Source organism: Schistocerca serialis, chromosome 1 (assembly GCF_023864345.2).
Source record: "Schistocerca serialis cubense isolate TAMUIC-IGC-003099 chromosome 1, iqSchSeri2.2, whole genome shotgun sequence".
NCBI lineage: Eukaryota > Metazoa > Arthropoda > Insecta > Orthoptera > Acrididae > Schistocerca > Schistocerca serialis.
The window spans coordinates 872,833,360-872,847,744 of record NC_064638.1 but is presented as its reverse complement, the minus strand read 5'-3'; the positions used below and the strand labels follow the sequence as shown (position 1 = coordinate 872,847,744).

Below are 14,385 nucleotides of genomic sequence, written 5' to 3'. Positions count from 1 at the left end.
TGTGATTCATCACTAGAAATTACTTGTTTTTCAGACATCCACTGTCCAGTGGCACCACTTTTTTACACAACTTCAACTGTCACTTAGCATTAACTAAAGACATGTGTAGCTCATGCGATTTTTTATGGTCACCATCTATAATGCTCGATGGTACCTGTCTACCAGTACATGAGATATGCCTGGTCTTGATTCAGCTGTGGTTATCCCTTTGTGTTTCCACTTCACAGTCACATCACCAACAGTCGGCTAGGACAGCTTTAGAAGGGCTGAAATTCCCCCGATGGATTTGTTACTCAGGTGACATGAAATGGTTAGACCACATTCAAAGTCTGTGAGCTCTCATGACTACTCATTCTGCTGTTACTGCATCTCTGCTGACTGCACCATAATCCCCACCTCCTTTCATACCAACAGGTCTGCCGCTCATGATGTCTAGAGGTGAGTTCCACACTGTACAGAGCTGTATGGTTACTTCTGATCAGATAGTGAATTGTCTTAGTCACTTGTATCCAAAAATGCTTCTGAGCCATGATGTAGATGCTCAACAGATTGTAAGACATTCATACTTAAAGACGTTTGTGGACTACCCAATCCCAGTCCCTTGGATGTGGCGTACTCTGAGGTGGGCTGTAGACATAAGGTACAGGTGCACTTGGTAGTGACTCTTGAGATGGAGTAAGAGAAGCTTCACAAACATGAACACGGCAGTACTGTCGATATATCATGTACCAGTCATTTGAGGTATCAGTACTTGATAGAATCAAAGCTCCATTCACATCCACAATGAAGCCCTTGGACTGACAACATGGCCTTTACTCCAATAATTGTCTGTGGATTACACAGGTCTTCATGTGCTGGTAACAGGAATACATTGGCAGGAGAAATATGTAGCAGAGGTAAACATAAGTTTCCTTGGCAGCCATTTGCCAAACACAGGGGTGTAATAGCACAAACACAAGTACTCAAGTACCATTTCTACAAGTTCCATGGGAAATGGCCAGGAAACTAGGGTGATCTGATCTTGACAGTGGGCAGATCTTGCCTGTCCAGAACTTGCATCCATATTCACTGTACATGCATTGGAAACAGCACCTATATGTAGTTCTCATGGGGTCTGCTTAGAGGATTCACTGCAGACTGCTGGCTAAAGGTGCTCCTCTTCAAGGAGTGCAGTTTTTTAATAGGATATCTGCAATAATAGATTCGGCAAAGCTAATGCCTGCTGGTGGAGTATGCAGTGCATGTCCGAGTATGTCCAATATATTTCTTTTCAATAGCCTATTTTTTGTCCATACTGCGAACGGCTGAAAGCAAGGGGAAACTACAGCCGTAATTTTTCCCGAGGACATGCAACTTTACTGGCATGGAGAGCTGCATCAAACTAGTCTCAGGACTGAAGACCACAACAACAACAACATTTTTTGTCCTTGTATTTTCTTCTGCTCATGGAAAGAACTCACTGCATTTAGTGGCCAGTGATTTCAATCTAACATCATCTGTCTCATAGCTAATGTCATGTGCAAGTTGGATAGCATTTGCCTTATTGAAATTACTCATTTAATGCCTAATGATTTTCCAAATCCCCTTTGCTTTTATTTCTGAACTTTTAAATTCTCTGTAGATAATACATAGGTTTTGCTTTTTTTATGACAAACTGAAAAATTTTGCAGTGTCACTTGTAGTGTACTGCTAAGTCTTGATTACAACTAGTCCTCTGAATTAAGTAAAGCTCTCTATTCCTGGCACAAGATACTGTACTTTGATCTCAGATGTTAGCCATCCTTTCTCGTAGTTTCTGCTACAACTATCCCTTATGCAAGGTAAAGAGAAACTGGATTCATTGTGTTTTGGAAAGAATTAAATTTCTACACTGTGAACTTACTAAACTTTTTCCCATTATGTTTCCAGTAAACTCTTTCTCAACATTTTTGTGACTAAATGAATTATAATTTTGAAATATTGGTGTTCTGCTTCTGGAATGGTTTCTGAGTGAGGCCATGTTTTAAAGTTTGATTGTTGTTTATAGTTCTATATTTGTTTTATATGGGATGTATATGTCCCGCTTGAGAAGAAATAAATGGCTCCCTAAATTTATTCTTCCTTGAATCCAGTGAGACATGTACATCCCATTTAAAATGACAATTTTACTAGGAATTGGGATATTTAAACAAAAGAGAGTAAGAACCAATACAATATCAAACAAATTCCAAGATAATAAGCTAGTTATAATTTTGTCAACTGCTCACCACTGGAAAGTTGTATGATTCATCACAAGAAAAAGCTAGAGATGGTACAACATCAGCTATATCCTGCCATGTATTCACAGCAGAATACACAGCTGTAATGGGAGCTGTAGACTGTTTGACCAGCAGAGAGAAATCTATGCTATTGGCAATAGATCACTCAAACAGTGGCATTGTCTTTCTTTTGGATGTTGCTATAGTAAACAGTTTCATTATGTGGGACTGTAATAACAGAGGAAAATGTGACAAACTTTCTTTTCACCTTGCTTTTGTAAGGCAGCTTTCAACTGGGAGAAATATAAAGAAATTTATTTATTTAATTTATTTATTTATTTCATGTTCCATAGATCTCATATTATGAGCACATCACATGAGATGTGGAACGAGTCAAACATACAAAACAACAAACATACAAAAAGATACAAAACAGTCTTCATTAAATATATAAAAAATGTTCTAAATAACTGCATATAGTTAATACAAAGTTTAGAGGAAAAACAGATATTGTACATATAACAGCAGATTTCTTTGAGTGTTAATACAAAATTTCATGAAACTTCCTGGCAGATTAAAACTGTGTGCCCGACCGAGACTCGAACTCGGGACCTTTGCAAAGGTCCCGAGTTCGAGTCTCGGTCGGGCACACAGTTTTAATCTGCCAGGAAGTTTCATATCAGCGCACACTCCGCTGCAGAGTGAAAATCTCATTCTGGAGACAAAATTTCATGTTTTAATTTGGAGAAAAATTGCAAGTACATTTCTATGTTAACAATATGGATAATTCTATCTAAATGCTATTTCCCTTTTTGCATCATAAAACTCTTCTAATGTATAAACAGAGATATTTAACAAATATTCCTTTAGTTTTGCTTTAAAAAGAGATTCATTTTCTCTTAAACATTTTATCTGGTCAGGGAGATGGTTTAAACATTTTTGTTCCTGACCATTTGACACCTCTCTGAACAACTGTCAGGTTCTTAAGTTCACAATGAGGATTTTATTTCCCTCTTGTATTATATTTGTGATAGTTCTTATTTGATCGAAATTGTGCAGGGTTCTTAATTACTAAACACATCAGCAAATATATGTACTGGGACACAGTGGTCATTATTTGCAGCTTTTTGAAAAGGTTACGGTATGATGTCCTAGGGGTCTGGGCCACAAAAATTTTCTTTGCCAAAGCTAATTTTCCCCAGAAGATAACTCCGTAACACATAACGGAGTGAAAATACCCATAGTATTCGGACTTTATAGTGGTTAAACCTCCAATGGAAGACATCATTCTGATAGCATACATAGCCGAGCTCAATTTTTTTAGGGTCTGTTGCATATGGAAGAACCAGATAAAATTTGTCTTACTTGAGTTTAGAGAGAGACCATTAACACTGAACCAGTTAATCACTTCAGAGAGTATGTTGTTAATTGACTCCTCGAAATTAACATCTGATTTTCCACTCATGAAGATGGTGGTATCGTCAGCAAAAAGAGTAAATTTGCAAGGCAGGCTTGCACACAATGGTAAATCATTTATAAACATCAAAAACAACAGTGGCCCCACAATTGAGCCTTGAGGCACACCACAACTAATAGAAGTCCATTCAGACTGAGTGGAGGTATCCCTTGACTCATCTTAGCTGTTTAAAATTACTTTCTGTTTTCTTTCCTGAAGGTAAGATTGCAGCCAGTTACCTGTGACATCCCTTATTCCAAGTAGTTTGGCTTTCTTCATGAGAATGTGGTGATCTACACAATCAAATGCCTTTGATAAGTCGCAGAAAACACCAATTCCTATCATTTTTTTATTTAGACATTCAAGTACTTCATTTGTAAGTGCATACACTGCATCCTCAGTTGAACAGCCCCTTTGAAAGCCAAACTGGCTCCTGTTGATAAGTCTGTTCATTATGAGGTGTTCAGAAATTTTATTGTGCATTAATTTTTCTAGAATTTTAGAGAATGCTGTTAACAGTGAAATAGGGTGGTAGTTAGTGAGCTCAACGCTATCACCCTTCTTGTGTAGGGGCTTCACAATGGCATACTTGAGTCTTTCAGGAAAAGTGCCTTGTTGAAATGAAGCATCAAAAATATGGCACAGAATATCACTAATCCATTTACATGAAAATTTCAATAAATTATTGGATACATTATCTATTCCTGCAGAGTTCTTACACTTTAAAGACCAGATGACTGTTTGAATTTCCTCTACAATGATAGGATTAATGTACATTTCTGGTAATATGTTGGAGTTTGCATCCTGACATAAAGTCATAGCTTCCTCAAGAGAGGGCCTATAGCCAATTTGTTGGGTTACTGACAGGAAATGTTTGTTAAAAATTTCAGCCACACTTTTCTGATTTTCTCTTAAGTTACCCCCATGCCTGCTTTTTAGGTCATCTGTGTCGCTTGTTTTTGTCTTTGTCTCACTTTTTATAATGATCCAAATTGTTTTCATTTTATTATTAGATTTATCTATTTTCTCCTTATAGAAAAGGGCTTTTGACTTCTGCATTACTTTCTTTAAAATTTTGCAGTACAATCTATAATGATTCCATTTTTGTGTATCATTAGTTGTTCTGATTTTAGCATAAATTTCTCTCTTAGTTCTGCATGACTGTTTAATATCTTCTGTGATCCAAGGCTTACTTACGGAATTTGGATTAATATTTTTGACCCATTTCTTTGGAAAAGATTCTTTGAAAAGGACAGAAAAATCATTTATAAAATAGTTAAATTTGTCATTAGCATTAAGAATGTTGTAAATAAAGGACCAGTCCATTAGCTGCAACTTACAGTTGAAGGATTCTTTTGCCTCTTCGTTCATTATTCTTATACATTTCCACTGGGGAGATAGTTTAACAAGAGGGTTAACACTGTAAAGAGTGATTAATTGACCATCATGGTCTGTGAGACCATTTATAACCTGGTTTACATTAATGTTCTCGTATCTACTTACATTTAAAAATACATTGTCTATCATAGTTTGGGAATCTGGTGTGATTCTAGTGGGAAAATTGATTACTGAATTCAGATTATAAGTGGACATCACATTCTGGAAGTTACTTCTATTGTTATTATCAGTCAGACAATCTACATTAAAATCACATAAGGCTACAAAATCCTTTGTTTTTGAAAGTAAAACTGACAATACCTGGTCCATGAGACTAAAAAACATTTTTATATTTCCTGATGTTGACCTGTAAACAGCCAGGACTATTAATGAATTGAGATTAGTTTTTATTTCAGTAACACATGCTTCAAAAGGGGAAGGCAAGCATTCACTGCAAAAGAACCATAAGTTTGTGTAGTTTTCCATTTCATATCAAACCAAGGGAAATAAAATAAGATTATAGCATCAAATAACATAAGTAAATGTATAAATCTAGGCACAAATATGAACAAAAGGTACAACTAGAACTTCTTTGCATACACTGACAATAAATCAAAACCACTATATGAATGTAAAAGTGTTTTATAAATAAATATGTGCACAAACATATATATTTCTAGCAAACAGTGTAAGAAAGACAATAAATATCTTTAGTGAGCTGAACTATAGTAGACACAAAAAAATACATAAGACAACGAAAAGAAAATGCACACAATGCATAACCTAAAGAATTAAGTGATGTCTCATGCATTAGGCACCAAACAATGAGCCTTTTGTCTCCAAACAGTTGATACATTCAACACCAATCACACCACCACACAGGTTTGGGACTTTCATATACCTGTAAACTCAAGTAAATGAATTTACATGTGAAGAATACATGTCCCACTGGTCACGGAAGGGATAATAGTGTGATGGAAAGAGCATTTATTGTTTTATGAACTTGACATCCACATCTACCTACATACTACAAAATCACCATGCAGTGCATAGTAATGGTGTGGGATACCTTATACTGCAAATTGTCATTCCCTTTCCTGTTCCACTAGTAAATGAACAGAGGAACAAACAGTAGTTTATATGGCTCTGTACAAGCCCCAATTTCTCTACCTTTACTTCATAGACGTTACATTAAATTTTCATTGTTTGTAGTAGAATCATTCTACGGTAATAAGTAATACACATGAATGACATTTTATCTCCCCTTTTAAATAGATCTATTGTAGTAATCCTTTTCATATCCTTGGCAATTTAATATACAATTTTACTTTCTGGTGAAAATATTGTTTTGATTATGAAACTTCCTGGCAGATTAAAACTGTGTGCCCGACCGAGACTCGAACTCGGGACCTTTGTCTTTCGCGGGCAAGTGCTCTACCAACTGAGCTGCTGAAGCACGACTCACGCCCGGTCTCACAGCTTTACTTCTGCCAGTATCTCGTCTCCTACCTTCCAAACTTTACAGAAGCTCTCCTGCGAACCTTGCAGAACTAGCACTCCTGAAAGAAAGGATATTGCGGAGGCATGGCTTAGCCACAGCCTGGGGGATGTTTCCAGAATGAGATTTTCACTCTGCGCTGCAAAGTGAAAATCTCATTCTGGAAACATCCCCCAGGCTGTGGGTAAGCCATGTCTCTGCAATATCCTTTCTTTCAGGAGTGCTAGTTCTGCAAGGTTCGCAGGAGAGCTTCTGTAAAGTTTGGAAGGTAGGAGACGAGATACTGGCAGAAGTAAAGCTGTGAGACCGGGCGTGAATCGTGCTTTGGTAGCTCAGTTGGTAGAGCACTTGCCCGCAAAAGGCAAAGGTCCCGAGTTCGAGTCTCGGTCGGGCACACAGTTTTAATCTGCCAATAAGTTTCATATCAGCACACATTCCGCTGCAGAGTGAAAATCTCATTCTGAATTGTTTTGGAAGGTAGGAGACGAGATACTGTTTGTTTTTCTTTAGTAACTGCAAGTTCAAGCTGCCTGATTGTGTATAAAACTATTAGTGAAATACTTGCAATTTGATATGCACAGCAGATTGGTAAATGTAGTTAATTACTTGGCACAGTAAGGATACACAGTTTTTTAAAATAGTTCTTTACATTGTGCCTCACAACTATTTATGGTTACTATTCTAATGATCCTTTTCTGCAGTTTGAAAACTGCATCAATGTTTTGTGCCTTTTCTCCAAAGAAAGGATCCCATAGCTAAGAAGTGAGTGAACATAAGAATACTTCAGCTATTACAAACTTATGATAGATCTCTAAGGGTATAAATGCTGATGACATTCAATTTGCCAGCATCTTTGTGGATTGACTCCATGTTAATTGACAATCAGTGTACATTCCTAAAAGTTTTATGTTTGTCACACAATCTATATGTTTATCATATTATCTGTGCTTAATGTGATAGAGTTATTTTCTCTCTCTTTTTCTGAAGTGTCTTCTATTTGGTTTTTTGTTTTTGTTCAAAGTTAATTTATTGCCTATTGCTCAAATGTAAACATCTTTGAGAGTTTCATTTGCCTTTTTTATTAACAGTTCTTATGTTTTATACATGACTCTGGTGTTTTTGTCATCAACAAAGAGAACTTTTTCTCCATTTGTTATACTATCTGGAAACTCAGATCAGAATTGGACCCAATACATTATTTCAAGGCACCCCTATATTTTTATATGTTTCTTGTCTGATAATTGTTTTACTAGAAAATTATCATCCACACACAAGTTAAATATCTCTCTCTCTCTTCTGTACCCTAAGGTAATACTCAAATCACTCATTTGCTATTCCTCTTATACCTGGTGTTCTACTTTGTTTAGTTGTGTTTTATGGTCAACAGTGTCAAAAGCCTTGTACAAGTCTAATAACATGCTTGTAACATGGACATCTTTGTCAAGAGTTTCAAATACCCCTTTTGTTAACTCTTGTTATGGCTGATATTGAATTTCTCCCATTCTGAAAACCAAAATGTTCTTCATTAAAAAGTTTTTTTTCTTAATAATGTAACTCATTGTTCTATCTTTCATGATTGATTCAATTATTTTTGAGAATTCTGACAGTAGTAAAGCTGATATGTAATATTATACACTCTCTACATTACCTTTCTTTAGTAAGTGCACAACTCTTGCATGCCTTAGGTAATTTGGAAAAATACTTTAACTAAATGAGTCATATACAATGTTTGTTAAGGGGATTTGTGTGCTGTCTATGCAGAGTCTGGAACACTAACTATGCCTACTTAGTTCTTATTTTTTAGTTTCTATAGTATTTTCCTGACTTCAAGCTCTGTTGTGGGAAACAGCATAATTGTGCTGGCAATTTAATTCATTGAGAATTTTTAGAGGGATTTTGTCACAATTTTCTTGCATTACCATAGAAATAGTCATTAAAAAAAATTTCCTGTTCCTGAGGATTTGCTGTTACTCTACCAGACCTTTTGTCCTTGACCTTTTTTTCCCCAGCAAGCAGTACCATCCTATATAGCTTCTCATATCTGTGATAGTGATATAGGAACTGTGAACTAGTGTAATGCTTTTGCAATGAACAGAAATTTAAATGTTTGGGAGGACTTCCTAATATCTGCTGCAATTACTGATGTATTTTCCTTAGCTGCTACTGCGGAGGTGGGTTGTTTTTGAAAGTGTCTCCTCAAAAATCAATTTAAACAGTGTGCAGAATTTAGAGAATAGGTGAATTTCCATTGTTTTCCATACACACTTCATCCCACATTTGTTTTGCAAATATCATAGAAAAAAATGTGTAATTTATGCTCCTGGGTGAACTATTTGTAGGCTAACAGTTTTGCAGATTTTACTGAGTCTGTCTTTGGCTTTATTATCTGACTGTCATGATCAGAGAGGCAAAGTTTTGTTTTTAAATACTTTACAATATCCCACATTGGTACTTGTAAGCACATGCTGCTGCTGAACTTTTTGAAACTCTCGTAACAGTGTTTACCATTTCTGTCATGTCAAAATTTTTCAGTATGTCACCCTCAATAACTGTATTAGTATCCATATCTCCACATATTATTGTGTGAGATGGTTCTGGGTGGAAAAATTGTGAAAAAAGCAGTCTTGAAGTACATTTAGCATGCTACTCATTGGCTATTCTTCTGAACTTTTGAAATGACCTTCAGCTTGAGTATAAGACACCCTGTAATATGAAATGTACAAATGTGTTGTCAGTGTGAAAGTAGTCTTAATACTCTCTAAAAATGATATGAAAGTATTTAATGAAATGTTAATTTTATTGTTGACAAACATTCTTCAGTGAACCGTTAACATTACCTTTCCTGAGGCTCTCCTTCAGCATTGTGTATGGTGTTGGAAGCTTCACTGTGTACGTGTTGTGACAGAAAGGCATTTGCTGGTGTACTCCAATTGGTGCACACCACCCCAAAAGTGCCTCAGACAAATAATAATATAACACAAACAAATATCTGCACTAGCACATAATACAACATGTAAAAAAAAATACGTCCCTGTGAATTATTTGAAACATACCCTTTACCATGACATTAATAAATGACATCTTTACTCACTCATAGATGATGAGAGAATGGAAAACTTCACATCTCTGACTCTTGAGGGATAAATCCCAAATTGAGCCACATGAAATTCTGTACCTCTCATATGCTAGTGTTGGATGCTGAAACTCTTTATTTTAGAACTTCAGTTAATTTGTTGAAGAAAGTATCCACATTTCCACTAGGTGAACAGTACACACACAGAATTATTAACTGTTTATGGATACCTAGCTATGTTAGATCAGCAGCATTTTATCTGCACTAATTAGGGTCCCAACTTCTCTAGCTGTAAAATCTGTGCCATTTATGATATAAATACGTGATTCCCCAACCCTTTAAGATACCCTCCAGTAGGAACTTGTGGTAACACTATAAGCTGTATTTCATCATATCTGCACCAGTTTACTTTAATGCACACTGCTGTGCTGTTCAAAGACTGTAATTTAACTTCAAGCTGGTGTCCTTTATTTTTAATAGATTGTGTACTGTGATGAAGGAAAGATAATTCTGAACAAATTTCTGTGATTTTTGTCCATACAATTTCTTTTTCTCTCTCATAACCAATGAATGTGGACATAAAACTGAACTATGTCATCAAATCCGTGTGTCCAGGAATGTTGATATATGGCATCATTCTGTTGCAGGATAATGCCTGTCCACATATTGTCAAGGTTGTTTCAATTACACTGCAGAAGTTTTGATGAGAAGGCTTTACATATTCTTCATACAGCCCTGATCTCCCTCCGATCAATTTTCCTATTCTTGGAGCCTTCTAAAATACGTTGGTTGCTGCCAATTTGCTTTAGACAAAGAGATGCATACCTGGATTCAGTTATGGTTCCATAGGAAACTGCAAACATTTTTCTGTGAAGGCACTGAACATCATGTCTGACAATGGGCTAAATGTATTAACAATTATAGTAATTACTTTTGACATAATATACAATTTACTCACTTTTCCCATCTGTATTGTTTTCATTTGACTGCCCCATATAAAACTATATGAATATTATAAGATGTATTACCTCCAGAATATTTTATACAAGAAGATGCCATTATTATTAAGCCATGTAGTAGAACTGCATGACCCCAGGAAATATAACAGCTGTAGTTTCCCCTTGTTTTCAACCATTCACAGTATCAGCATAGCGAGGCTATGTCAACTAATGTTTTAAAGGCACTTCAATAAATCTTACAGGATATCATCCACTCAACTTCTGGAAAGGCTGCTGCCCATTTTCAGGAAGCATATGATGGCTTCCCCACAGATACCCCTCTGATGAGGCTGCATCTAGGGAATGGCTGCCTGTATTACAGAGACATGCAAACTACCCTACTTTAGTTAGGTCTGTGGTTCATGGGAGTGTTGCATTACATTTTTGTACAAATGCCTTTCAATTTTTCAATTTTCAATCAATTTTCAGTTTTCTACCTGCTCTTTCTTATTTAACAAGCTTTTTATGGTTTGATGAAGAGTCCAGATGTATTTTATATGATTACCTTTGGCATCGACCCAGCTCCCATTTCTTTATTTCTGTGCTGTTTGTTGTAGCTGTGTCAACAGTTATTTGGTAGCTCTGTCTTTCAGAAAGAACAAACTTTAAAAAAAAAGGTCTAGTGAAAGTATTGGAAACCAAATCACAGGAATAGACAGACAGTTCTCTGGTTACACTAAATTCTTGTTAAAGTGTGCTTTAAATGTTCAGAAATGCAAAATTGTGCCCTTCAGAAAATGAAAAAAAAACATAGTATTCTATGACTATAACATCAACTCATATGAATACCTGGGTTTATCACTTTGTAGAGATACAAAATGGAATCATCACATAGGCTCAGCCTTGGATAAAGCAGATGGCAGTGATCAGTTCATTGGTAGAATGCTGGGGAAATGAAATCAGTCTACAAAGGAGACTGCTTACAAATCACTCATGCAACTTGTCCTAGAATATTGCTCAAGTGTGTGGGACCCATACCAAATAGGATAACAGGGAATACTGAATGTACACAGAGAATGGCAGTACCAATGATCACAGGTTTGTTTGGCCCATAAGAGAAAAAAGTCTTTTGCCCACCATACCTAGGGTAGCTTTTCATCACCCTCCCAATCTCCACAATATCCTTGTCAGACCCTATCCTCCTTCTGCACCATCTCCCTACCCTGCGACTCCTACCCCTGTGACCATTCCTGCTGCAAGACTTGCCGTATGCACCCTCCTAGCACCACTTAATCCAGCCATGTAACTGGCAAAACATATACTATCAATGGGAGAGCCCCTTGTGTAATGACATATGTCATATACCAGCTATTACATAAACCTGTTCGCCCTTTTACATCAGCATGACTACCACCCAGTTATCAGTCAGGATGAATGGGCATAGGCAGAGGGTGTATACAGCCAACACACAATATCCTGTCACAGAGCATGCTGTACAACATGATAGTCATGATCTTGGTGTCTGTTTCACCTCATGTGCCATCTGGATTCCTTCCCCATACACCAGTTTCTCCGAACTCCACAGGTTCTCACCACCTGCCTGGCCTTAATTTATGTTAATTCCTTCTGTCTCAGCATTTCTTCACAGTAAGTAATCCTTTCCTAACTTCATTTTAGTTTTCTACGTCCTTTATTTTCTGACATATCTATTTTTTGCTGCCCCCCCTCCCACGTCTGTTACATACAATGCACGTAGCTTTTCACTCTTATTCACTCATACATGATGTTTTAGTAGTAATCTCTGTCTTGCATCTTACCTTATCTTCCGCCTTTAAGCTCTCAGTATTTCAAATCTTGCCCAGTACAGACCCCAAATCAATCTTTTCTTCTCGTTCCGTCCGGTAAGTCTCCCTTGACCTGGGGTCTGGGTGGCTTTTCTGAACTTCAACCCTTTCCATAAACCTCTCCAATCATTTTCCTTCCCTTCTCTTCCTTCCCCTTTAACTCTTCTACAAGAAGAAGGAGCCATTCACCCCAAAAGCTTGTAAAAGTTAAATTCTTTTGTGTGTGTGTGTTCCCCTGCCTCTTCTTGGTGAGTAGACTTTATATCTATCCATTTACATTAGATTCATAACTTTGTAACATAAGCTTGTTTTGTATTGTTTTATTTATTATGTGTCCCTTCTATCTTACACAGGATCCCTTGTAGAAAATGCATCTCTCTCATTTATATTCTACTCAGCTTTGTCCAGGTCCAACATCCCATTCAGCAGATCAAAATTGGTAGATAATATGATTTTTGTATTATCATCTTTAATTTGGAAAGTATTTTTCAATTCCTAATCATGTCTGATACACAATAATAAAATGTTGAGCAACTTTCTGTCCTCTTCCTTGATGATTCCTTTTCTGGTTAGTTAATTTCCTAGATATTTAAAAGCATCTGCTTCTTTAATAATTATTTCCTTACAACTTATATCTTTCATTATTTTCATTTGCCCTGCTAATTTCCATTACCTTACTTTTATTTAAACTTTTGCTTCAGACTACAAGTAGTAGAGTACTGTTTGTATTAAGTGAATGTCAAGAGTATCAAACGTAAAGCTGAAGTTCTAATTTATAGAGATTAACAGTTATAATCTGATATTGTAGTGCACATTTATAAATTGTAATGAACGTATTTGTAAGAATTTTTACTGCTTCTTCATGAATTGACATTCACTGGTATTTTTTCGACAGCTATGGTTTATTCATGTGATGCCTTGTTTATGTGAGCATCATGGCAATTATTTTTATTGACAGTGAAATACAATGAAAATTTTGAACTTGCACATATTAAGTAGATGCTCTCAAGTTCAATCATACATATTCTCCTTCCTGCATTGCAGGTACTCTGCTGGGGGTGATGTTGTTTGTGCGAATGCTGAAGTTGTCCGATGGTTGTGTAGCACTCATTACTTTTGGCTGCAAGATCGCTGGCTACCTGGTGCATGCCTGGTCCCCAGAGTCCTGGTACATGTATCTGGGTAAGTACATCACTCCTCCTTTACCTCACAGTCCTTAGATGGCTTTTATGATATTAGAAGACACATGGAAAGTAAGCCAGTATTTGCGTTTTTATCATCAGCTTGTTCAATAACAAACTGTTTCACTGCTGAAAATGTTGCAGAATAAGCTGTCATCAGAATAACTCATTTACTGAATAAACCATTCTCTAAATAATTAAACATTTAATTCTTTTTGTTATGTCCTACAACTCATTTCATACTGTTCTCCAGAATCTGCATTACAGTTTCTACCATATTCTGGAGTTCTCCTTCCCCTCTCCATTTCCCCCATTGCACATATCTTTGTTCTAGATTAACTAGTCCAGAATGTCAGTGTATGAATCTCTCCAATCTGTTTCACCTCCTAGTAAGAATCACTCTTATACATCTTTCCCCGCGTATTCATTATATCATTACTTTCCATACATTACATCCTCTTGTACCCCCATTTTACAGTTACATCTAATTTTTTACAGTTCGCATTTCGCTTCAGTACCATTATATATAAAATTAAGGAAAGTCAACCATTCTCCTATAACAGATTGATGCGCAGAGCACAGAAACACTTAACAGAAAACAGCATTCACACTGATCAAAGAGTTCACAGGTGTACTGCCAGTTCATTGTGCCCAAAAAGCATAATATTTCAGAAATCAGACATGTTGTTATGGTCAGGTGTGCTGATGAACTGAGCTTCTGAGGGTGTGCAGCCAACTTATGTCAGCTTCCCCTGTGAGCCATTATCTATATAGTCCATGC

The 14,385-nt window shown here is 36.5% G+C and overlaps 1 protein-coding gene across 1 annotated transcript in view; it reads left to right on the top strand.

The window, feature by feature from the left end:
• LOC126486258 (proton-coupled folate transporter-like) overlaps window positions 1-14,385 on the top strand; it is a 151,326-nt gene that overhangs the window by 94,005 nt on the left and 42,936 nt on the right. Inside the window, exon 7 of the mRNA XM_050108936.1 lies at window positions 13,468-13,605. Coding sequence (XP_049964893.1) covers window positions 13,468-13,605 — 138 coding nt within the window. The remainder of the gene's footprint in view (window positions 1-13,467; window positions 13,606-14,385) is intronic.